This window comes from Falco cherrug, chromosome 2, assembly GCF_023634085.1.
Source record: "Falco cherrug isolate bFalChe1 chromosome 2, bFalChe1.pri, whole genome shotgun sequence".
NCBI classification, from domain to species: domain Eukaryota; kingdom Metazoa; phylum Chordata; class Aves; order Falconiformes; family Falconidae; genus Falco; species Falco cherrug.
Genome location: NC_073698.1, coordinates 33,461,872 through 33,489,662, shown reverse-complemented (window position 1 = coordinate 33,489,662; position 27,791 = coordinate 33,461,872). Strand labels below are relative to the sequence as shown.

The following is a 27,791-nucleotide window of genomic DNA, read 5'->3' as shown; positions in this document are numbered from 1 at the left end:
TGCATTCTTTGAATATATATAAATATATTAAAAAGCACAGATTGGCTGCGTACATCAGAGTTGTTTGTTGTTAAAACTGTGCCTAGGCTGAGTGCGCTTATTTAGTGGTACCAGCACCTGTCCTGTGGAAGAGGACATATGGCACCTGGCTAAAGGCAACACCCCACCCCTTCCACCTCCCCACCCCCCGCCTCTTCAGACAATGAGACAATGGCAAGGTTTTCAGTGGTGACAGCAGGCACTCTGAAGTTTAGATATTGGGGATCTTGGCTGCGTCACACATTTTCTTTTGAGTTTATTAGGAAACAGTTTACAAATTGGGGTAAAGGACACAAAGTGAAATAAAAACTGTATTTTCCACCCTTGCTGCCTTTGTTAACCATCTAGCAGGCTTTACCTTTTGCCCCTCTGTCCTACCTGAAGTCTCTAATTCCACTATCTGCAGACATGCCATCCTTCAGGAGATGATTCAGGTCTGCCATGCAGAGTGCCCTCTTGCTCACACTCTTCTATTATCCTGAACATCTGCAGTTTGGCTTCCTGGATTGCCTGGCATGTAATATAGGCGTTACCAGTAAAGCCTCTAACCAGCTGGTTCCCCAAGCAGCTGCCCACAGGCCTTACAGGAGGTTGAGTTGGCAGACCCTGCCTTCTCTCAGCAAGACCAAGAGAATCAGTCCAAGGTTCCCAAGCCTTCTGCCATGGCCCAGGGCTTGCCCAAAGCTTGTAGTGATGGAGACACTCTTTTTTCACTTCCAGTATATAGAAAAATCCAGCAGCAAGAATATCTGCTGCTTAATCATGCCTTGATTGATTGAACCCGAGGCTTCCAGGCATTCATCTGCCAACATACACACCCTCACCAGACAGTCAACTAATCAGTTCAAGCTTTTCTGGTTTATTAACTAAACATATTTTTCTACACTGACACATTCACTAAATTCTCTTAGACTCATCCTTTTGCTGCTCATTCTTTGTAAATCTTCCATTTCTCCACTAGAGTCCTCTCAGCAATGGAAAGTCAACCTAATGGAGATTTCCATGATGGGAATACTACACAATTTTACTTTTTTTACACTGAATAATGTAGTTCTAAATAACATTAATGCCTCATTAGGACAGCTCAAAAAAATTAGTGGATGTTTAAGAAGCTACAGTCAAAGTATCTTTTCTTCAGACAATCCTTACAAACCCTGTATTTTAAATTGGATGCAGTTGAGTCTTCTTTGCCATTATTTTATACAGGTAAAAAATAAACTGCTGTACCTTTCATGGGATTTTCCGCCTCCAATTTCAATATGGTATTAAAAAGTTTACAGCATTTCCAAACATCCTTCATTTATAGACTTAAAAAATCCCTTACGATTTCACTACCCTTGTTCTGAACTTAAGAAGTACCTTGGATGTAGTTCCTTGCAGTACGCACCTTGCATGCAAAGCCACTGAGTTTTGCTGCAAGAGCAGCTGTTCCTCCCTTCTCCCATTTGAATAGCTTATATTTAAGACAGGATTTCTTCTTAAAAACTATTGTAGACAGCCAGCCAGGACTGTGAGTTCTGCCAGGCAGGCTAAATGTACATAGACACATAACAGAATCTGGGGGAAAAGTAAACTTTTAAACAATCTCTTTGCTTTCATGTTCTGTATCCAAAAACTTACCCAGATGCTGTTACTGAGGTAGTTCAGATTCTCAGAATATCCAGGTTGGTGGAGTCTATCAGGTTGCATTTTGCTCTGGAGTCGGTCCAGGAAAGCATTATTTACCCTTAAAACACAACAAAAAATGAATAATGAGTGAAGGTAGCTGAGGAGTTCACAAACATTTGAAATTTAGCATACTTTGAGTGGCTTTCCCTATTGGCAGTTTAATACCCACCTTCCTCTGTTTTTCAAATCTGTGCTGCATAGCCATGGACAGGCATGACATAGGGTGGATTTAATTTTCAATTCACTATTATCCAGGGATCAGCCCGTTGTGATTAAAAGGCATAGCTCAGCTGCTGTGAGAAATGCACCAAAATTATCTGTAGAAAGACGACCTGCATACCACCACCCATCTTATCGGGGAGGTATTGCTATTTTGGCAATTCACCTTAGGTAGTCTTTCAGCTTTCAGTACACAAGGAGAGTTTCCAGAAGTACTAATTTCCTAACGTCAATGAATAAAACCACTTAAGCTTGTTACTAATAGAGACAATTTGTGTAGCTGACAACTTTCCCTACCATACAGCTCTGAAATCAACTCTAGCATTTCTTTGTACTGCTCTATCAATCTGGAAAGCATGCACAAATACAAATGTACTTTTCCTCAATCTCTTCTAAGTTTTTTCAAACCTCCTGAAAACTGTTTCTTTTTTCTCCCTATTAATGCTTAGGACTGACACACATGCTTAGACATGACTGTTGTTTTAATGTTTTACAATGCTATTTGTAAGAATGATGTAAAATGCAAGATGCTGGATTATTTCTATCTAGGGACATGAGATGGACTGAATCAAAAATCCTTCATTAACTTCTATGGGTAATTATCTCAATATCTTTGCTACAGAAAAATAAGAAATGAAAACAGTATGGAGCGTGGTTGCCTAAAGAACTATTTTTTTTATATATATTACCTTAATGATACAAAAAACCCCACAAATGGTGGTTTTATTTTTGAGCCTAAATGTTGCTTCTTTTTACCAGCACAAAACAAAGCTGACAATAAAGCTGTGCTTCAAGATAATGGAAAACCAGTTAAGTGACAGAAGTGCAAGATTAGATCTGCTGAGCACAGAGAGGGCACAGCAGTGGGGCACAGCCCTGGGGTGCGAAGCAATACAGCTGCAGAAGGCCTTGCTGCACTGCAGCTTCGATCTGTGTCAATATCGAATCCCACGTTTATCTCTGCCTGTTAACTTCAGTGACAGCCAACCACAAAACGTGGCATTGACAAAGTAGCACATTCTAAAATAAAGCAAGATTGAGTAAATAAATAAAAGATAGATAGATAAAATGTTTCCCAGCTGAAGCTACTGTACTAGTAGTTACCCATGAAATTACTAATAGTTTCTACCCTATATCCTGTGCTGATAGGGTAAAGTGAAAAAGGTACTCTGGGTCACACTGCATTACAGTAAACAGTTGTAATGATGGGTGTTAGTGTCTCATTTGAAGGCAAAGTTAAACCAGAAACAAGGTCAGGGATCCTCATTGCAATCATCTTCTAAATCATGAATGCCTGCAATTTTGAGACCATTTCCAGATAGGAATTTAATTAAAGTGTGTTCTGCATTTTTGCATCATACCTCCTCTGTTCCTTTTGACGTGCTCTTGTCCTGGCTTCCTCCTCCTGCTTTTGTTTAAATTCCATTAATTCAGCCTGGGAATGATAAGAGAAAAAACAAAACAAAACAAATATCTAAACAACCAACAAACTTTTAATTAACAAACCTATGTTGCAAACCCAATTAATTCCACATGGTGTTACCTCCAGCTAGAGCCATGAGACAAGTTCATTCCCAGAACTTCTCTCAACAGCATTTGATTTATGTGACAGCATGATGTTAAAATCTGCGTTCATTTTTCTGTTCAGCATTGCACTGGATGAGTTTTGTTTGTGCCTTAAAAGGTGGGAAGTTACAGGATTCAGACATTCACAGTCCTAAATTTGAAAAAGTATGCCAGACAGGATTCTGCTTTCCCTTGCCCCCACCCATGGGTTTGAATTCCCCTGTGGGTCCAAGGAGGAATACAGATGAAGTCACTTTGCAGGAGCAGACATAGTCATCGCACCCACAGGGTATGAAGACATGCCCTTTGCCTCCTGCCTCCATGAAGCATGAGGAGAAGATAAGAACAAGGGTATGTGGCATGGCATGTCACCCCCAGCTCCCTGGGGCTCCCCCCAAGGGTGAGGGAAGGGCAAATGGTACCTGTTGGTACCAAATGGTAAAAGTCTGTGCAAGCTCTCAGTGTTGCAGTAGCCTACCATCCTTATGCTATTAAGCTTTATAAAGGAAATTCTTCTCAGAGGAGAGTTTGCTTATGCAATTTCAACCAGGACTGCAAAGGAAGCGCAGGCTGTACGACTCTGCTCTGCATGTCTGCTTGTTTGCCTGGCTCTTTCTTCCTGCAATGCACCCAAGAATTGGAGATGCAGATTTTTCTGCAAAGAAAATTTGGCTTGCAGGCCAAGGGGGAAGGGATGGGAACAGACCCATCTTTCATATTTTCCATAGCAACTAAGCAGCCGTAGGAATAGGAACTAAAATAAAATGATGCAGTTAGATAAAAGCTTCAATAACTGAATGGAACCACAGAAGTTGTTTTGGTTTTTTTTTTTTTAAAAAAATCAATTTAAGTGGAACATTAAATAAAAACTATGCAATAAATGTATGAAGAAAATCAATAACTGTGAATGTGTTGTGTATCAATATTTGTCTAGCCCTAAAAGAAGAAACAGGATTAAGAAATAAAAAAGCCAACCTTAATTTTCAGTGTTTTAAATAACTATTCAACCTGAAAATTAAAACGCAGTATCTGACTTTCCAATATGCTGAGTCCTCTCTTGGAGTAACGTCTGAAATATATTGTGTCTATATGATGCGGTGTTCAAAGCGTACTGAAAATTTCTAAATCAAGCAATACACACAAAAACCTGTTTTGAAAAAAAAAAAAAAGGGAACTGACAATACCTACATGTTTTATAACTACACTGTGCTAGAAGGTACACACAAGACAGAATTCACAGTTATTTTATTAAATATTAGTTTGAAGAGAGAAACGCGCCAACATATATCTGAGGGACAATTATTGGAGCCTTTAAAATACATATTATATACAGTAAGTTTATAAGTAGTGCATTACTCTGTGCAATAGGTAGCAGCAACTGTGAAGGCAAGGAGCACTTGGAACTGTGCACCGAGCAAGAGCAGTCTTAGAAGCAGCCAACAGCTTCTCAGCAAGTTGTGGAAATTGGTAGAGCCTAAAGCTCTAAATGAGTTCCTTAAACCAAACTCATACAGTAGGGGCATGTTATTTCACATCTGTAGTTATTTTCTCTATGGAAGAATCAATGTAAAGAATACAGCAGCTACCAGACTTACACCCATCAGGACTGGCTTTCAAAAAATTTTCCTCTGTACAGTTCCTGGGATTAAGCACACACCTGATGGGGAAGTAATTAAAAGCCACTCTTTTCCCCCACCTTTTATTTCCAGCACCCTGGTTGCTAGAACACTATGAAATAAGGACAGTTATTGCCAATATTTAACAAAAGATATCCATGAGAGGGGCTCAGTCACTTGTCCAGCTCTAGTAGAATCTCACCGCTTGGAATTTCTTATGCTAAGATTCTGCTACTGGGGAAGCAGTTGAACATTAACTTGGATGGTAGTAACAGCAGAGGCATGGCAAAAGCCTCAGTATTTTTTCATATGTTTTTGAATTATTTGCTAATACGATTTTCAAATGCTGCCCTCCCCATACTTGCACAGTCAGACCTGGAGCCAAGTCAGATAACTTGGCACAGCACCATCACCTTGTGTAGACGAACTTTATGTGGATACGGTACCCAAATCTACGCCAGAGGGACTACAGTGGTTCAGACACATTTCAGGCAATGCATGCCACGCATGCTGAAGATGAAGTTCAAACCTGCAGTTGTAGCATGCTTGCTTTTTAGACAATTCAAAACTCTTCATTTAGGTGGTTAGCAAGGGAACAGAGCAGCATACAAGCTTAACAGCAAATCTGAGTGCTTCCGCAACCCCATTCGGGAGTCAGGGAACACAGGCCTCAGCTCTCTAGAAAGAGACTACTCAGAGTCCGAGTCCATCATGAATATCTCAGTAAGATTACTTCTGCCTGAAAGAGAGGAAACTGGTTTCCTTAGCCTATGAAATCGGGTGCCATGGTCAGAAAATGCTCTGCACAATTATTCAAATGGAGAGGTGAACAGGAGCCAGTCATCCAGATGCAAATAACCTTGAACCCAGAAGGTAAGTAAGTCCCTGCCCACATTTTACAGCTTGGCTCATCTCTCCCACAATATTTGAATACAGTGACTGAATCACTTTTGCGAAAGAGAAACTCTGTGCGTAGGTTACAAGTAATCAATGTATTTAATTGGTTTCACAGCATGCAAAAATGCTACAATATGCAAACTGTTGATGTATAATTACCTTCCTCCGTTGTGCTTGCTTCATCTCCTCTAATCTTCTTTTTTCATCCTCTCGAAGAGCTTGCTTATAAGTATGGCTTCTTACCTATTGTTCAGCAGAGAATATAAACATATTGGTGTGGGGAGAGGGGGGGGGCAAAGTCCCAAACCTTATTCCCAAATCATTATACAGGTAATTAACAAAACAGAAACAGATGAATAATTCCAGTTACTTATAAAACCAGATTGGCCTCAAGAACAGAATTTAAACAAGAAGTGGCCTAAAGCTTCTCAGTCTCAGTTTGGTTGAATGTCCACTGGCACGTCACAAGGCAGCCACAGCACGTGCTGTCCCATGTGCCGGTGTCACACATACATATGCTCAGGATACCCTGAGCAGTCAGAAAACACCATCAGGATGTATGGTAGTGTGATAGGGTACTCTGGGAAGAAATAAAAGTACTGAAAATATTAGTGAGATAACAAAGCAGAACGGAGGTCTGGTAACAGAGAGGAACCCAGGATTATTTGTGGAAAGGCATTTGTGGAGGTAGGGCTACAGAAGCTGAGAGATCAAACCTGCTGTACTATTTGTGGGGCAGCCAAGAGAACTAAAAATCTGAACTATGCATCATGAATAATGTATTCAACTCTGGTTTTGTTACAATAACTAGCCCTGGTCTTTCACAAGTAGTAGTTGTTTAAAAAAGACAACCTACCGCTAGGATCTTACAGGATCCTTAGAATCTTATACACAGGAACTTAGACTGTAAAGCCTTTGAGCAGGGACATAGTGTAGCACACTAAAAAATGAGCCAGTGTAATTTAATACAAGTGTGCAGCTTTGACTTTAGTGAGGAATTTGTTGCAGGTCTACACAATGTTCTCAAAACTTGATATATGCATGCAGAATGACACCATTAAAACAACAGGCACATAATTTGCTAAAAAGACTGAATAGAGAAAGCAATTATTAATAGCTCAATTTTGAGCTGGGAGGAGTTGTTACATATGTCCAGGGAGACTCATTCTGGGTCCAATATTATTCATTACTCTCTGTAATGGCTTGGAGAATTGTGTGAAGTGTATGTTAATCAAGTTGGAAGACAATAAAAATCTACACAGGATTGGTAACACTTTGAAAGACAGGATTAAAATTAATTATGAGCTTGATTAAATAAGCAGGCTGAAAAAGTCACCAATGACAGAGTCACTCCAAAGACGTTAAATTTGTTCATGCACCTCAAGTAACGTTTGACACTGATATTTGAACCAGGTGTGCTAAATTAATATCATTATCAAGGAAATTATGTGAGGAAAAAAAATTTGATCAACATTACATCATTCCACACCTCTCTTAGAACACAAATCTTAAACTTAAAAAATCACAGACACACACACACATATATATATGCCTCCCTTTTAGCATGCATGTCAAGCACCTAAGTTTATCACATTTCACTATTCAAATACATTGTTCCTAAATCTTTTAATTACTCCAGACAAAGGGCAGGTCCAAGATAACATCAAAATTAGAGTTCAATTTTTTCCCACTGGTTTAGCATTTTGGTACTACACCAAGTTTATTTAGATAACAACTCATTGGTTATGTGTTTCAGATTCCTCACACAGAGTACAGAGGTTGTGCATATGCCTATAGACCATACCTTACACAAGTTGGTTGGGAAGACATTTTGCTAACTGCATAGTGCATTATAAGGAAGTTATTAATTGATTCATAAAGCTATAAAAATGCTGCCATGCAAAAGTCACGTATAGTATCAGCTAGTATTAAAGAACAGTATGGCTAAACGATGTATTTTATCTGCTTGGATACCAGTGAAGCCAAAGATGAACATGGTATATAATTTGGCATAACTGATTAAGAAACCCCGCAAAAACTGGAACAAGAAAGGCACACATAGGTAGGTGAGGTAGAAGGCAAAGGCTAAAAGTAGGACATGTTCCCCTGACGAAATTCAGTGTTCCTTTAGGCATCTACCCACTTCTGTATAGATATGAAGACACCACACCAAAATCCACGTCAGCCCTGGGGACATGAGCTCACTTGTCTTCGCAGTTCAATGCCCACACCATACAAAAGGCTGCAGAGCTGGGTTATCCCTATCAAAAAACAAGCTTCCCACTGTTTGGAGTATCAGGTGCTTCAAGAGGGAGGTAGAAGTGGTTTCAAGACATCTTTTCTCCCTTCCCGTAGCCTTTCATCTCTCTTGTCTGCTCAGGACTACAAGACAAGTCTGAAAGCCACCCTCCTGCAATGCTGGGCAGAAGTTGGCTCCTTCAAGCTATATATCCGCCTACATACGCTAAGATTTCTTTAGGGTTTTCAGAGACACAAAATGACCTGAGGAATCAAAGGGGAAAGGAACTGATTTTCAGTATCACCTTCCCTTTTCATGTAATGAAAACCAGGAAGAGATACTAGAGGCAAGACAGAGCTGTTGTATATTCTGTTTGCAGCAATTGCTATAATGCCAGGTCCTTGCACATTTCCAAGGCTTCTGAGGAAATATGGTGGTAAATCTTTTCCTCCCTTTACTCAGCTGTTGGTGTTCAAGGTTGTATACAAGAGGGCTGCCCAGATTGAATACTTCCAAGTTTCTGCTGACTAAGGACTATTGCCTGTAACGACAATTTCTGTCCACTTGGCTGCCTGCTCTCTCACTTCCCCCAATTACAAACCTCCCTCCAGGAGAAATACTTCTGTCTCAGGGTTAGTATTCCTCACTGCAAGCTTTTACATCAGCAGGAAAGCTTAGTTTAGACACAAAGAGACTAATCGTATGCGAAAAAGCCTTTTTGAGGCCATTAAAATAACGAAACTTATGCAATACTTTATCTGTTTCATAATTACATTGATACTTACCAGGCTCATTTAAACTGGGACAAAGTCCCCAAGCAGTCTATGGAATCACTTTTAGGATGCAGTGAGAAATAAGCTTCTCTTCTGACTAGATTTCAATGTAGTAAAGCATCTGCTGACATGAACTAGTTGAGATTTCATAAAAGCTTGCCACCAGCGGATGGGTACAGAGCAAATTTAAGATTCTGCTCTGACCTTAGAATATAAATCTGGCTCTCATTTATCAGAGAGAGATCTGTGAATAATAAAGGCAGTCCCCAACTATGTAGGGTATTCTGCTGGTTTTTAAGAGACAATGTAGGCAATCTCACTCACTCACCCAGAAAGACTCCTTGATACTCACTCAGTTATGTCTAGGCAATTAAGCTCAATTAGAATATTCTGCTATTACACTATTGACAGCACCTGGAAAGCTGACAGAAAATATAGCACATGCCATGGTTTTGCTTACCCATGCTGTAGATTCTGGGCCACGATCAGCAATCTGACAGGAATCACTCTTTGGCAAACCCAAGTCCAATCTGTTCAATAATTCATTGGTTTTGCTATGAAGAAATCCAATCCAAATAGAATTGTTAGTGCTTCCATAAAAATAAATACAGCTTTTTATTCCACCCTTGGAATCTAGCCTAGACATTTTATCATGTGACTGCTGAAAACCATCACAGGTGGAACAAAAGGTTATAGAGACAGACAGAATGAAATGGGACAGAGGATACAGAACCTATATCATAGATAAGATATTTGCGGGGAGGAATTTTTAAGCAATTGCTGTCATTTGCATGTTTGGGGTCTACAGTGGCTATGCTTTCTTTCCTTACTGTAAAGCTCCTAAACCACCGAATTGCATACCACTGGATTTCATCAGGATGCAACTGCTTCACCGAATCGTTGGAAATCCTTCTACCAGATCTATAAATCTCAGATAAGTAATTTAAAATATTATTTTAAGGATTTTTCCTTCATGATTAATAAATGCAGCCTTACAACAGGTTACCTAATCAAGCAGAAAGATTTTGAAGCATTTTGTAGCATTGAAAAAAAAAAAAAAATGCCTGCCTTTAGTTGAAGCAGAATTGCACAACATTGTCACTTCTTATTCTGGAAAGGGCAATTTCATTTTTCCAATCACATCCGTTACAAACCAGATTTTCAAAGTAGCGTCATTTCGCTCACAGTTTCAACCAACCACACTTAAACAAAGTCACAAGCAACAACCATAAACAAATGTTAAGTATAGGAGATTCAGTGCTGTGTTCAGAAACCAGTTCCTAACTTGCAGTCCCAGGCATATCTATTCAAGCCTTTGCTCACTCAAAGGAATAGAGTTAGAAGAAAGAGGCAATTTTATTTCTGTATACAGCTTTGGAAAGCATGAAAGTACTGAAGCGATAGCAGAAAGAGTGCTTCAAGAGGCATTCAACACAAAAATTTACTCTGCTAAGAGGGCAACCAGCTAGCTCTGTGGGGGAGAAGATGCTGTTACCAAAGACAGCTACTTAACCTTGGAGAAAAAGCCTTGGCTGCCAAAGAATGATGATGACTAACTGCTGAAACAGACTAGCAAGTGTGTTTTTATCTTTCAGTCCATGATCTGAAATGGTGAATAGATGCATTTTTGGAACATGTCCTGCTGGTCAGTGGTTATATTGAGAAGTGGGGAAAAATAACAAGAACTCACAAGTTCTTCTCTGCTACTCTACACCATACAAAACCATGTTACCACTTTGGGTACAGAGTACTTGCTCAAGCTGTAGCAAGCCATGCTTTTTGAGTCTCGGCATTCTCAGTTCACTCCCTTTCCTCTATTACCCGGGTAGTTAACATGGACCTCAGCCAATGCACAATACAGAAAGAACCAAGTGAAACATAAGATTCCCTGCTCTACAAAGCACCTGTATATCAAGGTTAAATAAATTAGTAGTCTTCTTACCCAAGTGCTAAGCACACACAGTTTTTTCCATGAAAGATGAGTGGCTGAGTGGTGAGATTGCACAGAATAATTTGCGGAACTTGAAGTTTTAAATTGCAGATTTTGTGTTTCTCTACCCGTGCTAAAATTGCTAAAATAATTTATTTCTACACCAGAAAGACTAAGAACTCCTGCAGAAAGTCTAGAATATATTTGAGCAGGTTAAAGCTCTGCAAAGAAATATGGCAACTTGGGGGTATACCTGGATGTCCTAATTCCTTATGGATGGCAAAAAAATGACATGGAGTATGAGGAAGTTCTCATTATTTGCATAAAAATGGGGTGGAGGGTTAAGACACTGCATATCCCAGATCAGCACACTGACAGGTGAAAAGCTAACTCAGATTTGGTATTAGAAATGACAGTTACAAAAGTGGAAGCAAATAAAGTTTCTCAGCAAGACTGTGCACTACCTTTGAATACAGAAAAAACCTACTACACCAGATGAACTAATTAATACGTTAACAAAGTGTCTCTATCACAAGAAAGGGACTCAGATTTCTGAACCCAAGTAAAGACAAACTCAGTCAAGTCAGTCACATATGTTAATTCGTTGTGCATCATCTCTGTGGAAACCCAGCAATACATCTGGAGTTGCCAGACTGTCAAAGTATTGTCTGAATGGTATTTTTCATAATATTAAACCTATAGTCATAACAATGCAGAGCACAGCATAAGCCATGCTGCAGGGAAAGGGAGAGATGACAGTTCAATTAATGTTCCAGAGAGGAAAGCATTATCTCCAGCAGGAAATCAGCATATCAAAGTGTCCATAGGTGTTCCACATTCAGACAGTTGGAGCAACATCTCACTCGCTTGCTAGAACTTCAAGGGCTAATCAAAGATGCTAATAAAATGTGTTCCTCTAAAACTAATTAATATTAAGGAATGAAGAACATGAGCTGAAGAAATTAATTTCAATACAGCAGCATCCTGATACCCTTCAAAAATAGCTAGGCAAAAGGAGATCCAATATTTAAACGAACCAAGCAGATGGCGCCCTCCTAACAGGCTGCTAACCTGAGCTCGGACTACCCCGAAGCATCAGGAGGAAGGGAAGACAACCACTCAGAAACACTAGTTAAACTGGAGTGATCTTATGATGGTATTTTGCCTTTCTCAGTAGCCCTGTTTCCCATTACACCATTGGCAATGAGCCTTTCGCTCTGCTAATTAAAACAGGCTACTCCCATACCAGAACGTTTAGTAGGACCAGGCAATACTCTCAGCAGAGGAACTCAGCCATCTATACTGTGGTAACAGTTCCTGCAATAGTCTTGACCTGTTCCAAATAGCTTCTGGCTGCTGTCTGGGAAAGAGTATCAACCACAGGTGACTCCCAACAGGCACAGTGGATGTAACAGCCCCATTTTTGGAGGTGAAAAAGTTTGCTAGCAATGGAAGCAGGCGGTCTCAGGTCTGTTGGCCTCAGAAGGGAAAGTAAGTGACAGTGTTTAATTTATTAGCACAGACGCAACTGTGGGGGAGTGAAGCACAATACTGGATTTGGGGGCTGAAAAACTCTTTAATGCTGTCATGGGAAAATACTGACTCTGCTGCCAGGAACATTGAGTAACGTGCTAGGAAGGGACAGTGCATGACTGTGGAAATCAGTCCACATTGCAGATGCTTTCTGTGAGGGTCCTCAGAGATACGGCTTTACATTTCACAACTGTTCTTCAGAGTGAGTCCTTTCTTCAAAGCTGTTACATAAAAGCATATACTTGAAGCTCAACAAGGACACGTAAAATGCAGAAACATGAATTTGCTACGTGTTCCACTGACAATGGTGCAATTTAGGGATTTAGAGTTGGCACCCTGCACTCACGAGTTACTTCTAGATCAGGGAATCCACACACATTTCTTATTGTTTGGGACGCTGTATTGTGTGTGCTGCCCAAATTCCCACTGGGGTGAGGCAAGGGGGTAGATATAAAAGCTGGAGTGAGCCTAGGTTCCTATGACCGAGGTAGGAGTTCCGAAGCTCCAACAGGGTCACCAGCCTTGACAGCCAAGAAGCAGAAAGCTCCACAGTTGACTCAAGCATGTAACTGTGGAAGATACGAAGACCCACAACTGATCTTGTTGCAGGACCCAAGATCTAAAATCCTGTGCAGAGGTCTTTAATTTTGTGTGTCATTTGGTCTTAACTCCTGTGACATCTATAAAGCCAACAGAAGAGCCAGTACTGAAAAGGACTCATCCTTAGGGACGTGAATAAGGATATGGGCTCTGGCCACAGCATCTTCCTCCACCCAAGTCACACAGCACTGCTTGCTAAGCTTTTAATTTGAGATTGTATTCCTCAGACCAAAGATGTAAAGAAAATAAATTTTTGGCCTATATATAAAGTTCTTGGCTTTAAGTCTGTTTTACAGACTAATATTAAAAATGCATAAATTAAAAAGGTTTTTTGTAATGTTCATTACTTCTTCCCAATGAAACCAGTGGCAGGTAATTCTTTTGCTCTAATTGATGGATATTGAAATGCCAGGACACAGAAAAATATACTGGCTTTTATGCCAGTGCTTTTGAAAAAAAAGGCAGCACAATACTTTTGCATATATCATAAATCTATTTATTTCTCTTGACATTTTTTAAAAGATAATGGCCACTCTTATTACTACTGAAAACAAGACAGCTCCTGAACGCCTTGTTTTCCCAAGCTGCATCAGCAGCATCTCCAGCATTACAATTCTGCTCTAATGAATGTTCGCAAGTATGCTAAGAGCCATTAAAAAACAGTAATATAAAATAAAAATAAAGAATCCCAAGCCAAGTAAATCATTACAGCCATTTCAGAGAGGAGACAACATGAGTAGTCATTAAGACAACAGTAGCACCCAGTGCTGAATGACATGGACACATCAGCTTCCAAAGTCATTGCCAGCAAGCAATGCTAAAGTTATATTTCAACATTCCTTCCAATTAAGCTAAAAAACTAAAACCCATGCATAATGCATACATAATGTTATTTTCACACATCTGCCCAGAAGTTTCACAATGGTTTTTAAACAATAGCAGGATTCCCCCTCTCAAAAACAAAACCAAAAACTAAAACTGAATTTCCTTCAAGACGCATCTTTTTGCGGCACCAGCAAGCATATCTACACTGCTCCCCACTTCAGCTTACTTAATTGGTGAAGCATAACAACTTCCCTGGCTTTTGCAGAAATTAAGATCAGTTGATTAACACTACCAAAGCCCACCCATAAGAAAAGCTGCCCTTTGTTTCAGTAAGGTCCATGGTGGGTGTGTTCTTACTGATGCCCTTGTTCCTTCCTCAGTGAGGGCTCTGCTTTATGCATTGCCATATGCATCCTGGTCAGGCACTTGCTATGACACACAAGCCAGGCTGGCTGGTACTAGGGCCGCTGTTGCTCCTCTATCATGTGGCCTAACAAACATCAAATGTTAAAATAGAAGAAATTACAGAAGCTGTCACAAAGGTTGATGAGACTGCTGTCCATTTATGGAGGTTTCCCATAGATTCCACCTTGGGAGATGGAGAAAGAGACTCAAAGGGAGGTATAGTTGGGATTTTCACTAATGAAAATCAGTTGCTAAAGTGGGAATGAAGCTGGGAGGCCAGTAATACCATTTGTGGAAATAATCCCACCAAAGGTACGTATTTCAAAACTAAGCCATTAAGAAAGTTGCAAGTAGCCCGAGTGGAGCCACCAATGGCTTTTGCTGGTATACATGCACCCTCTCACATCCCCTCTTCTTTGCAGAGATTTACCACAGCAATAAGTTTACAAGATTTAAAGAAGTTCAGAAGGCTACAAGTAACTGCCATGTTTCCTACAGCTGGGCCATGATAAGGGGCAAGGCAGTAAAAACATCTCCATTTGTCAGCAACAAACGTGCCCTCAACTCTACATGGGTTCTGGTTCTCCTATATGTCAACTCTAACCCATACCAGCAGGACAGAGTCCACTTTTGTGTAAAAATAAAAACAAACACCAGCCATGTGCAAAGTTCTCAGCATGAACTAACATCCATTTTTTGGTGTGCATGTGGGTGTGGGATTTATCTTTTGCTGGAAGCTATAATGTGAAAAATTACAATGTGAAATGCCTGTATGATGTTGATGGCTCTTCTGCAATGCCCTTTACTGGGAAGAAAGGCCATCCTCTGGGTATTTAGCTCGCTTGCTTTCCAGCACAGATTGTTTTGGTAGCCACACACCAAGCTTAACGCAGCATTCACAGACTTCACTGGAAGTAATGTACAAGCATACTAAGGAGGACTTGGACAAATCTAATGATAGTGATCAAAACTGTACTATCTTTGGCTGATAGGCTTTCTTGCCTGACAAGTTCTTGTTCTTGAGGATAAGAACAAAAAACGCGGCAGTAGTTCATATTAGGTATAAAGCTTCAAGTATAGAAATATTATTTTTTTTAAAAAAAGGCAACTTTCTCAGCAGAATTATTTTCATCATTCCCTATCCACACCCAAAACTAATCTTTCTGTCAACCAACTACCAACTTGCTTTTTTTGTTTTCCTGACTAGATAAAATAATACAGCTAAGGTATTTTTTCCTCCCACCAACTCATCCAATATTCTTGGAAGTTATCTTAGATGTAAGTTTAATTTATTATCTAAAGTAATAAGCATAAATCCAGTTTTAAGGGAAGTGCAGTTTTGTATAAGTCTATTGCATAGATCTTCCATTCTGTGCGCTCCATCTGCATGTGCAATCTGCTTCTATATTTTCAGCCAGCTTGCATGGGCAGATTAATGCATACAATTAGAAAGCAACCTCACAGGCGTTCAATAAACTGCCTTCATTATTACACTCAAGAGAGTCCCTTTGGATGTCTATAAAAGCCTAGTTTTCTGCCTGTTAGCTAAATAATTGACAATGCTTAAAATAATCAGGAGCAAATGAACAAAATGAAGGCCATTGTGGTGAAAAGAAGCAAACAAAAGATTCTCAAGGCTGCAAACCCTTTTTGTGTGAGTCCTCTTTCATTCTCTCTAGCAAGCTATGTTAAAAGTCTGGTCAGGTTTACATTTGCACTTCTGTGGGGAAAATTTGTTACCAGACTGCTGTTTGAACCACACATCATAGGGGACTGAAAACTGGCAAGGACACTAGCATTTATCCTGTAAAAATAGATAAATAAATAAAAATTCTGTTTTGATTCAGGTTTTATTTTCTTACATTTTATGACTTTTGAGAAAACTGAGTTGGCAGGCAAATGTACATCAGCTTGGTTTGGTGAACCTCCTGCATTGTGTTTGGAATATGCACTCAGAGACACTCTGGCAAATTCCGTTTCCAGTTCCAAATTCTGAACAGAATATATTGAGTGCACACATGTACCCTAGTGCAGCAGTGCCAGGAATTTTTACAGGAGTACAACCTTCACAAAAACAGAGGCACAAGTATGTAACAAGGGGAAGGATGAAGTGATACAACATCCATCATGTACTATTAAAAAGTAACGCTGTGTTCTAGACTGCTTTTCCCATTACATAAATAGGTAGATGACTATTAGAAAAGCAGTGGACCACATCCAACACTACAGTTTCTGGGAAGTCAAATCCAAATTAAATAAAAGCACCTTACTAGAGAGCTGGGCTAAAATCATATGGTGGGAAACACTACAGATCAGGTACAGAATCATACAGCCTGCACAGCAAGCCACAGAGAAAAGCAAGTCATGAGGTAGCCATCCCTCACAACTGTTTAAATAACAGGTTTTATGTCCTAAAGAGGGATGTCCTTAAGAGTCCTGGGCTACCCATCTAACCTCTTCTTCATTCCCATTTGGAAAGATGGACACTCAGTCTTTACCTTACAAGGATTAGCAATTGCAAAGTATGAACTACGCAAGCATTCATTCCCTTTTAATGCACTCTTGACAGAAACACAGCTTCTACCACAGGACACCAATGTAAAATGTATCCAAGACACCGTTACTCAGAAGGAAGGACTCCATTTCATGTGTAAGTAGTTTCTGGTAGAAACGTGCATATGTCATTATCTTCTAGATCTGACATCTTCAGAGGCAGAACCGTGGCAACACATCACCAATAAATCCTTCAATTGCATCTCCTCCGTTACTACAATCCATATCAATCCTGCCATGCAGCAACTCCCCCAGCCCAAAGTCTGCTCCTGTGTGCTCTTCAGGGTTTTTCTACTCAGCTACTTTAGGAGATGCCTTGCGAGTACTGTCCATTTTAGTCACCTAATAGAGCTTGAGTCCACCTGGTTCAGAGGAGCTGCTGATCCCAAAAAAGAGAAGCTCGCAGACTTTTCCACAGCACCCTGCATGCATATCTAGACCCCATTCTCATAAGACACAGATGTATACTCAAGTAACTATAACAGATACAGTTGACTTTCAAGGGCCAGCTGTACGCACAGAAGATAACAAGGCTTTCAATAGATAGCAAATAACTGTATGCTGCAGGCAGCGGACAAGGTTGCAGACAACTTTTTCTTTTTGGCATTCACTTACTTCATGTTACACCCTATGAAAGGGGATTTCAGTCAGCGAGAAGTTCTTGGTTTTAATAGTGACAGGAATTTAATCAGAACAATGAACTTCTGGGTAGCATCATACTTTATTGTCAGAATATGTTAATGAGATGCAAATCTTCAGTGTCCTTACTTATCAAATAGAAGCGGCACTTCATACAAGAGAGGTACTGATTGGGCTGTACCTGTGGAGGCTGATACAACTAGAGGCGGTGATCAATTTTAAAAGGTTTCTCAGCTAATGAGACTGTTGGTACACATCGATCTCGGGAAAACTGTGATGTTGCAGCTACAGATGCTTACAGAGGACAGAATAACCAGGCAGCTTATCTTTTGAAATGGCTCCAAAGGCCATGACTTTGCAGAGGTCCTTGCTTTATATGCAGCGCATGACCTTCCTCCCCGCCTCTCCCAGCAAGCAGGGAAGGTCAAAATACTCTAGCAGAGACAGCGAGGAAAGGAGTACAACCTCATATTTGTTCTCTTCACCTCTAGACATAGGGTCTTAGATGATGGAAGCAGCGAGTCACTCGTTTTTGCATAATAGGCAAAAGCACATCTTTAAATACCAAGCACTTTTACACAAACATGTCTCTAATAACTGGCAGTACTTCAGTGGAGTTACTTTACGAGATCTGAGATGTCACCCACTATCTTTCCATTACTCCTGGATGTTGTGCTCCATAGTGTCAATGTATCTTAGCAATGCAACCTCAACAACATCCAGTGGTAAAGACTCGTCTTCCTCTGCCCACCAAGGGATTCCTTTGGACCAGGGAAGGCACTAGTGCTACTCTGTACAGCACAGGATGTTTTTGCTTAACCAAAATTCAATGTAGGTAGTTTTCTGGTCATTTCCTCTAAGCGCAGTATCTACAGGGCCCTCCTGGTGGTATGTTCAATACACAGTACATACAAATAATCTTCTGATAGTTGAACATGATCTTGAGCAATGGAGCTCGACAGTTCATCTTTACCCTCAGCTGCATCAGTCAGTTTGGTTACCTAAGACGACACTTGCTGAATGCTCACCAGGCTTTCCTAGATCAGTGGACAGAATGGCTGCAAGCCAGTCTCCTTCTCAGCCTCAGCTCCTGCACCCCATGGGAACCAAATTACTTGCCCACATGAAGGTGTTTCAGAGGGTTTGGGCCTGCTTTTGACAGAACCAAGCTTACTTTTAATGGAAAAAGTGCTGATTAGCAGAATTCATTTCACCCTAAGCCAAAAAAAAAAAAAAAAAAAAGGTACAGACAGGGAAGGTGAGAGAAAGGAAGCAATATGTCTCTGTTCATAACTGAATAAGCCTTAAAACAAAAAACCCCAGATTAAATAGGAAGATAAGAACCCTGTCAATGCCCTTGGGGAAAAAAAAAAAAAGTCCCATAACTGAGGACCCTGCACTGAAAAGGTTCTTGTTTAGTTAGGCTTGAAGAGCTTGAAGGTGTCTAGTCTGTCAGAAACAAGCAGAGATCTAAAGTTGCGCAGGGTCTTCAGAAATCCTGAGGAATCAGGGTGTGCGTGTGAGAAATCCACACCGGGACCAACAGAGGACAAACAGCAGGGAAAATACCAGTATCTAGAGACAAACATTGGCAATGTATTTAAAGCAAGAGGTGTATCTAAAGCTAAATGGGAAGAACTGAAAGGAAAAAGACACGGCTGAGATCAGTGAGAAAGCACTAAAATGTCTATACATTAGAGAACAGAGACTGGGCAAATGATGAAGGAACTGGAGCTACTAGCATGGGACAAAAGTGACCTCTTTAAAGGTCACAGAGGAGGAAGGAGCAATCAATCATGCTAAGAACACAGGTGAGTAATTTCAGGAGCCAAAGATAAAAAAAGGTAAAGGTGACTAAACAGCATTGTGTGTTAATTATGTGATAGAATTGGTTTGTATCAGTTAAAAATAAATAAATGGGGTAGAGTGAACTGGCAAGGCAGGAACTTCACTGCCAATGGAATTAATTATGTCGGGAGTTAAGCCATATCTAAATCTGACATTAAGGAGGGATTCTTGGGAAACAGGTCTTCACAGCAGATCTCTACATTTAAGCTGTAGGACTGTGCTAAATATAGGAAGCCCTCATTATTTCTGTGTGGGTTAGTTTCTTTACTAGTCACTAAAATAAATGGGTGGAGATGTAATTTAGATCCTGTTTCAATAAGTAGTCTTGGATTGAACGATCACATATTGATTTAGTTACAGAAAGAAAGCACAAAGTCATTCTATGATTCACAGTTTTCATTTTAAAATTTATGTTTTCAGAAGCTAAGAGAAATCTACTGAATCCAGTTTCTCACAGAATAAGGCATGGAGGAGGGTTCAAATATTTCACAGTATCACAGAGTGGTTGATGTCGGAAGGGACCTCTGGAGGTCATCTTGTCCAACCCCCTGCTCAGGCAGGGCCACCTAGAGCTAGTTACCCATAGCTTTTTAATATCTCCAAGGATGGAGACCTCACAGCCTCCCTGGGTGACCTGTGCCCATGCTCAGTCACCCTTAGATTAAAAAGAAAAAGAAGTGTTTCCTGATGTTCAGGAGGAATCTCCCATGTTTCAGTTTGTGCCCATTGCCTCTTGCCCTGAAGTCAAAAGTTTCATGTCAAAAAGTGAAAGAACAGCAACAGAAGCCAAAGCTTTTCTGAGCCCCAAACCAGACAAAAGCAAACAAATTAAAAAAAAAAAAAAAAAACCAACAAAGCAAAACAAAAACCAAAACCCAACAAAATCCCAAAGCAGAAGGACAAGCAGATGAGGAATTTTAGGTAATAAGTTTCAATTTTTACTTACTAATATTGATCTTCAAGGAACATCTCTCCTCTTTGTATTTCTTGTTGCCTTTTTTTAACTTCAAGTCTCTCTGCCTACAGCATTCAAAACAAGAAAACATACTTGAGATTTGCAGTATGCAAGAAACAAACATTGATTACTTCAATTCAGGTATTTCAGTAATCTGGTTTTTCAAACAACTATAGCAGCAGGTGAGTACAGAAGTGACCCAATCTCAAATTTGAAAGTCTTTAGCCATGACCAAATAGCTCCCAGTCAAGAGACGTCTGAAATAGAAAATGCCACTGTGCTGCTGGCAGACCGGTCTATCCTCACACAGGGTCTCACGAGCCTTCACAGCTCCCATGTCATGGCACTGCTGGGACCAGCTCTTGGTACAACTACTGCAACACTGGTCCTAGCAGGAAGGCAGAGGGCGTGAATCACCGCACCGAAGCAGGGGATAGTCCTGTAGCATTGAAAGCACAGTGACAGGAGTACCTGTAGCTCTGCACGTAGATCTGTGGCCTTCAGGAGCATTAGGTACTGGCCAGCTGAACACGTCTTGAGATGGATGGAAGTGGGAAACATTTGTGCTTAATCAATGCTATTCTACCTCAGTTACCAAGCCCAGTGCAAGTCAACCAAACCCTCGACACACAAAACTCCTCTGGAAATCTGGATACCACACAAGTGATGAAGCCTTTTAACATAAAAATGCACATAGTTTCCAGTAGAAGGATCACCTATGCTGCCCCACCCCCAAAATTCAAGTAGAATAAAACATGAAACTAAATCAGAAACTAGAGAAGCAACAGCAATATGTACCTCAAGCTAAATTCCAGTCAAAGACTAGCCAAATGGGTTTTTTTGACACACAGGCTGTAGGCAGGTTCAGTGTGAAGAGCAGTCAAAAGGCAGTTCAGTGTATTAAAAGCACAGAAGTGCCAAACTGGGATTTCAGCCCTGCTATATTTTAAGCACAAGCTCCCACACTGCAGTTGGTGGGGGGATGCTCCAACAGCAGCTCCCACCCGAGGTTCACGACGACTAGCATGTTGAGCAAACTGCAACTTCAGACTGTCACTCTGCTCATCGCCCACCCTCAAAATGAAAAAAAGTAATATTTGGTAACCCAGCAACTAGACATTGCTCGAAACGAAGTGCCTGGGAAATTCCAGACAATACCTTGCAGAGGTGAGAAGGGAGCTGTGGGTGGGAATGGCCCGTTTGGTCAGAGCCCAGGTGAGGGATAGGACACTGCACCTGGGTGGAGGTATTGTGCAAGGTCAGGTAGAATAGGTGGGAGGCGGGGGTGTAAGAGGGAAAGCAGTGTTAAGAACAGGGTTGTAACCCCCACCCCAATAATTTTCTTCCTGCGCTGCAGTCAATAACGTTTCAGAAGAATTACAATTCTGCTGGCAGTTACTCAATTACTTTGCCTTCAGTGATTTCAGGGTGGGTATTTTTTAATTGGATAAAGAATGACTGCCTGGAAGAAATTTGCAAAACAAGTGCAAATTCGTCCACAGCATGTATTGAATTAAGAGAAAAAAAAAATCCTGTCAGATGTCTGCAGATAGGAAAAGAGCCACTGTGTAGTATAATGCTATAAACTGTTGGAAGGCTAATGACTTAGAAGTTATTTGGAGAAAGGCAATGGAAAAATAAACAAAAGGAGGAAGACAAATCTCTGAATAAGATGTCCCATTGCTCAGTCATCTGACATGCTGAGACAGTGGTAGAATGTATGAAGTACTGATGCAATTAAAAAAAAATAATCAAACTAAAGTAAGGAATATCACCCCACAGTACAGGTAAATTTTGATAGTGTTCAAGGGATATCTTGTTTGCTTCTAACACCTCCACCCAGAGACAGATGATTTTTCAGGGAGAAGACTCCCACTCACCTGTGCAACGTAACAATTTACAGGGAAAGGAAAGAGGAAGAAAGGAAATCTGATGGCATCTATTTTTGTCAAAGGTGACGCTGATACCCTCAAGACACCAGTAATAGCTCCCAGGCTTTTCACCTCCACTGCTCAGCACTACACGCTGATGCCTTTACCTCTCAAAAAGCATTTGACATGGGATCCACCATCATACTGCAAGGCTCCCAAAAGTTCAAATTCAAAGATCACCGGATTTGCTGTGGTCTAGCTCCTAGCTAGAACAACACACTGATACTAACTTTTATAAATACAGTCCTTCAATATCACCCCCATCTCCCAGCAGATAAAAAAGAAGAAAAAAATCCTACAGCTGTTCTACCACCAGAACAGTGCCTGAAAAGTATACCAGCATATTGAAATACTTACTTGTGGCTGGTGTGACTATTTTCTGCTCTGGAGGTTTACCCTGGGACTCCTGCTTAGGACACATACAAATGACAGGCAACGGGACTGGGACATTCTCTAAGTAATGACAATCTATCAATAGACATTGCCAAAGCACTCCACATTTGGCATGGTCTTCATAAACAAAGCCAAGAGTGGAACAGCTGTGATACTGAAGGTAAACATGTTGAAAAGCATTAGCAGAAGGTCTGTAAAGTGCCTGGTTTTAACAAATTCCCAAAAAAGGCCATTCATGCTGATTAACACAGTCAAATTAAAGAGCACATGATCTGATAAAGAATAAAACAAAATTACAGCTTATTGTAAATAGGAGAGTTTCTAAAGATGGCAGGACTGTTACCACATAATGCAAAAGAAAGTTGCATGCAATAGAATTACACTAAGCCTTTTCACTTCAAATCTTTCAAATCTTTTAATGTTTAGTCAAGATTTAGAATATACAAGGAAAGGCTAAAGGCAGGGCAATAGGAACAGAGACTGAATGACAGGAAACATAAATATCCAGTACACTGAAGTTATGCTATTTTGTGTACAGCACAAATGCAGAAAGCTTAAAAAAAAAAAAAAGCCAAATATCAGCCACTTCTTTTTTTCTTGGGAACTTTGATGGTCCTTCCACCCCAAAGACACACAGGAAGTTATGGTTTGGTCTGGTCAAAATCTTTCATGTGAAGGGCTGCAGAAAGGACACCGAACCGCAGATGCCTGCTACTAATGAGCAAATAATAATGGTGCTACTCCCACACCTTCTGCAGATGAGACGTGCATCTCAGCACTAGGGACAAATGCAGAAATAGGGACTTCCTTGCTAATGTTACCAAGTCTCTCCAAAATTATTTCAGTGACCACTCAGAGATCACTAGCTTAGGAGAACAGCCAAACTCATGCAGCCCAGGGTTATCCCATGAACAAAGCAAAGCAGTCCCAGAACAAGCTGTCTCACACAAAGCACACAGGATCCCAACTCTCATTCACTGGTACCATGGAGACTTGCATACCAGTTCACACAAACTGGTCCTGTGGAACACAGAATGAGGGGGAGGGGTCCATCTTTCCTCTTTCTGGGAGCTGAAGAGAGACAAGGTAGATGCCAAGCACAAGGTATTCCAGCACCTAACCTCATGGTTAATTAAAGAATGACAGAGACAGTCAGGTGGACTCATACAAATGGTAAAGCAGATCTTCCACATTTGGGTACTGCCTTGGCAGACACCCAGTTTTCTCTTGGTCACAAAGGTAACAGGAGAGTGGATACTGCTTTTCTCTGCAAAACCAGCATTAAAGCACCAACATAAACAGATCCTATGCTCATAAGCACCACTGGCTTACAGTACACCAACCTTACAATCAAGAAAGAACTGAGCTGAGTACCAGCACCTGACCTAGTCACTGTGCATTAGTCTGCAGGGCTTCACCATTCATGTTTGTTGGCAAAGCAGCTCTCCAGCTGCAGAAGTTTCAGGGCCCCTGCTGATAAAGCTGGCTAGCCATTATTTCCTTTCAGCCTGTCACACAATTTGGTTTTTATTGAATGAATAATAACCTTGAGCAAAAGAAGGACTAGTGTGCAAGAACAGAAGGTTTGTGAATCTGCTGAAAGACATGCTCTCAGCTGATGCCCTGCAGGTGCAGTTGTCTACAAATCACTTTTTTAAAAAAGTTCCTCTCCTGCAGTAATCAGGCAGGGCCCAAGGTTGGTCATACAGTACCAGTTCTTTAGGATCCCTTTCCTGTCATTCTCAGATCTCAGAAACCTTTCATCTGCAGGCAGGGTGACATAGCCAAATTGACACCTTGTAGTAGCTTTCCAGCATGCTTTTCTTAAACACAGAGTTGAATTTTTAACATATAAACATCTTCCAAGCAGAAATCTTCATCAGCTCAATCACTATTGTGGAAGAGAATCCAAATAAACAAATTCAAATTAAGAGTTCTCTTTCATGCTCCTCTGTTTTGTTTATTTGCTTTGTGGGTCTATGTTTATTTATTCAAATTAAACAGTCTGTTTGGAAAAGATGTTTGCCACAATGTTGCATTCTCCTTTAGAAGAAACTGATAGTTACAGTTTTACTATGTACAACATCTATAAAGATTTTATAATCTGCGGGAGTGAAAGTAAGGAAAGTAAAGAGCATGAAAACAAAACTGATACATCAATATATTTTCTAGGTGTAACTATAAATGATAGCAACATTTTTCCTGTCCAATGCCCACGGGCAAACAACATATATTTAATAGGCAAATAAAATATAATTAATCCTCTTTTTACCATTGCTATCATCACTACTTCTGGAGCTATCCATGATCTGGTAACTGTTAATGACATTTCCACATGATAGTATTTATTGCCGCTGTGAGCTATTGTGTATGGACTTACCCTGAAAGAGTAATGCTAACCACTGAAAGACTGGGAGCAGACTAACCCTTACCTAGAGGCAATTAAGGCTATTTTTGTTCATGCATGCCCTTGTACACCATCAAGTAGTGATGCTTTTTTAATTAACTCTCAGCATTCAGCTTCCGTGCAGAAGATAATTTTTACTGTTGTGGAGAAAAAAACTGCAAACTTGAAATCTCCCTTTCTCTCACTATTACTGTACACATCGGTATCATTCTCCCCCTCTTTTCATTTCTCCTTTAAATTCCACATCACATTCTTAGGCAAGTGCTACTTGGTTACCACCAAGGAGACATGAATGAACTTTAACAAAGGTTTATGCAGCACCCAGGACAAGAAGATATTTTGTGAGAATAACTAGAAAAAACAAATGCACACAAAATAAACCCAATGATTTCAAAGTGAGCTATCATTGGCATCAATATATGGTGAATATTAGAAGGAAAAGTGATTTTTCGTGCTAGCAATATACCTGGGTGTGCAAGCCCCAGAGGGACTGGAGGGACATCTGAATTTCAGGGTGCACTCAGCACAAGGCAGATAAGACTACACTGACCTGTTCATAATTTGGATGCCATTTCAACCATGACAGGCTGGATTTTCTTGTATTCTTCCCATGTATACAGCAAGCAATTATGGATTTCTATAAAGTCTTTGTGCCATCTGCCACAGTCCCATCTTACAGAAAAAGCTCATGCCGAAGTGAACTATATAGCCTGTATTTGTAACACTAATCATGACCCCAGCATTCTCCCTTTCTGCTAACTCTTCAGGATGTATGCAACTGAAAGGCTGGAGTTGCTGAAGAGCCAAAGGAATGCTCAAGCCCCAAAGAACACCAGGTCAGGCATCCTTCAGCCAGCTACCAACAGGAGGAGGGATGGATTTCCTAACTCCCTGATCCAATCCAGGGCTACTGTTTGATATAACTAGCCTGTTCCACATAGTTCAGCAAAATCAAGCATCAAGACAATAATTTTTTTTTATGTGGCTCCAACTCTGCAGTAACCGTACTTACCTTTTCTCTCTGAATTGCTTTCTTTTTGAGGATTTCAGCTTCTTCAGCTGCCTTTTTTGCTTTTACATACTCTTCTCTCTTGTGCTGTATGATATAAACATAAAAAATTATTTTATATATGTATGCATACAAAGAACACACAAGGCAACTTAACTCCTGTACTGCCCATCTTTCAAATCTGAAGTGTGTTTGAGGAAAGTTTCCAGAATTTTTTCTTAAAATGAGACACTGAATAAAGCAGGCTGTGCACCAGCTACTCCAATACTGGCTTTAAGGAGACTGAGAAATCTGGGACTGATAAATGGGCATCCATGCAAGCAATCACAGAGCGGATTCATAACTTACAAGCATTTATACCTTTTATAACACGAACAACATTTCTATATAAGCACTGGATGGGGTAGTACATTGATCAATTAGTCGAACTGTAGGCAGCATGCTGGAAGATACAGCGAGGCATGTAAGTGGCTTTACAACTGTACTGTTATCATTTTAGATATGATCTGTGATATGGGTTGCTACATATTTATAGCTAGATTTCTCATTTTCTTTGGTGCAATACATTTGTTTCTAGTTTTCTGCTGCTTCCTTCAGGTTTCATGACTTTCTTTTGTCAAGCAGCTGTGAGTTCATTTTATAGTCATATGAAACACTTCATGAAAAGCTTTTTTTAAATTCTTAAAATAAACAAATTTATTTCTCCTGACCTTTTGCTGGTATTTAGATTGCATGAGCATCATTTGCTGTTTTTGCCTTGTTTGAGCCTCTGATTCTTTTCCACCTTGAAAAAAAACCAACATAGAAATTGCATTTTGCATGAGCATTTTAAGTTCAAATGCGAGTCATTTCAGAACAAAGCAATGTAACAGATTGGATGTATGCATATACAGGAAATTTTTCATAATTACAGTAGCTGTCTGACATTAAAGAGAACAGATAGGAGACCTTTTGAATCATTTCATCCATCCATCAAAAGCACTAGCTTGTTATGTACAGAGCATCCACTGTATCATCATCACTCTACCAGCAAATATGCCCTACAGTATATGATCAGTTTACTGAGACACCATTCCATTTTCAGAAAACCAGTCGTGCTTTGCAGGTGAGTCTCCTTTTTCAGATCCAGCTCTTCCCACCTTTGTTCAGTTTGTCACCAACACGCATACAAAGTCAGAAATTTTATTGCCAAAAAGTTTCACTTTAATCAAATTTAGGAGCTTGGAGTCTGCCAACTCTAATAGGATGCTATCTTTAGTATCTTTTAAAGTCATGTCTTAAGGCTCAAGCAAGAATTCCCTTTCTGAAATAGGCATCAAAGCCTTTTCCCACAGACCTCACATTCACATCCAGGTAGCAGAAGGTGCCCTTTCCAAAAGCACAGGCTCTCTTTTGAGAGCATCCAAAGCTCTGGACATAGTGTTCATTCTTCAATTAAAACCAAACAACCAACCCACAAACAAAAAAACCAGCCACACAGAGAAAGTGGCAATAAAAGTCTTAAGGGATGAAGGGAATGGGCTTGATTCTATTATTCTTCTCTACTGTTTTCCAAAGTATTTTCTTGCTTTGGGAAAGCCAATAATTCATTCCCTCAGTTGCTGCAAAAAGCCCACCACGACATTCTGATGATGAGATCTGCATTTTCACCTATGGTTTTCTGAGAGGTTCTCCACTATGTGGCTGTTAGCTCTACAGTGGCAGCTGGACCAACCTGTGCTACCCGAGGTGTCTGAAACATAAGAC

At 40.3% G+C, this 27,791-nt stretch overlaps 1 protein-coding gene across 4 annotated transcripts in view; it reads right to left on the bottom strand.

The window, feature by feature from the left end:
* EPSTI1 (epithelial stromal interaction 1) overlaps positions 1-27,791 on the bottom strand; it is a 48,611-nt gene that overhangs the window by 5,183 nt on the left and 15,637 nt on the right. For all 4 annotated transcript variants that reach the window (XR_008731077.1, XR_008731076.1, XM_055703095.1 and 1 more), the window contains 7 exons: positions 26,756-26,829; positions 26,049-26,132; positions 20,297-20,370; positions 9,478-9,571; positions 6,165-6,248; positions 3,288-3,361; positions 1,660-1,765 (listed from right to left, as the gene is read on the bottom strand). Coding sequence is in view for 2 of the 4 variants with exons in the window: in XM_055703095.1 (XP_055559070.1) it covers positions 1,660-1,765; positions 3,288-3,361; positions 6,165-6,248; positions 9,478-9,571; positions 20,297-20,370; positions 26,049-26,132; positions 26,756-26,829 (590 nt within the window). In the remaining 2 variants the exon portion in view is untranslated. The remainder of the gene's footprint in view (positions 1-1,659; positions 1,766-3,287; positions 3,362-6,164; positions 6,249-9,477; positions 9,572-20,296; positions 20,371-26,048; positions 26,133-26,755; positions 26,830-27,791) is intronic.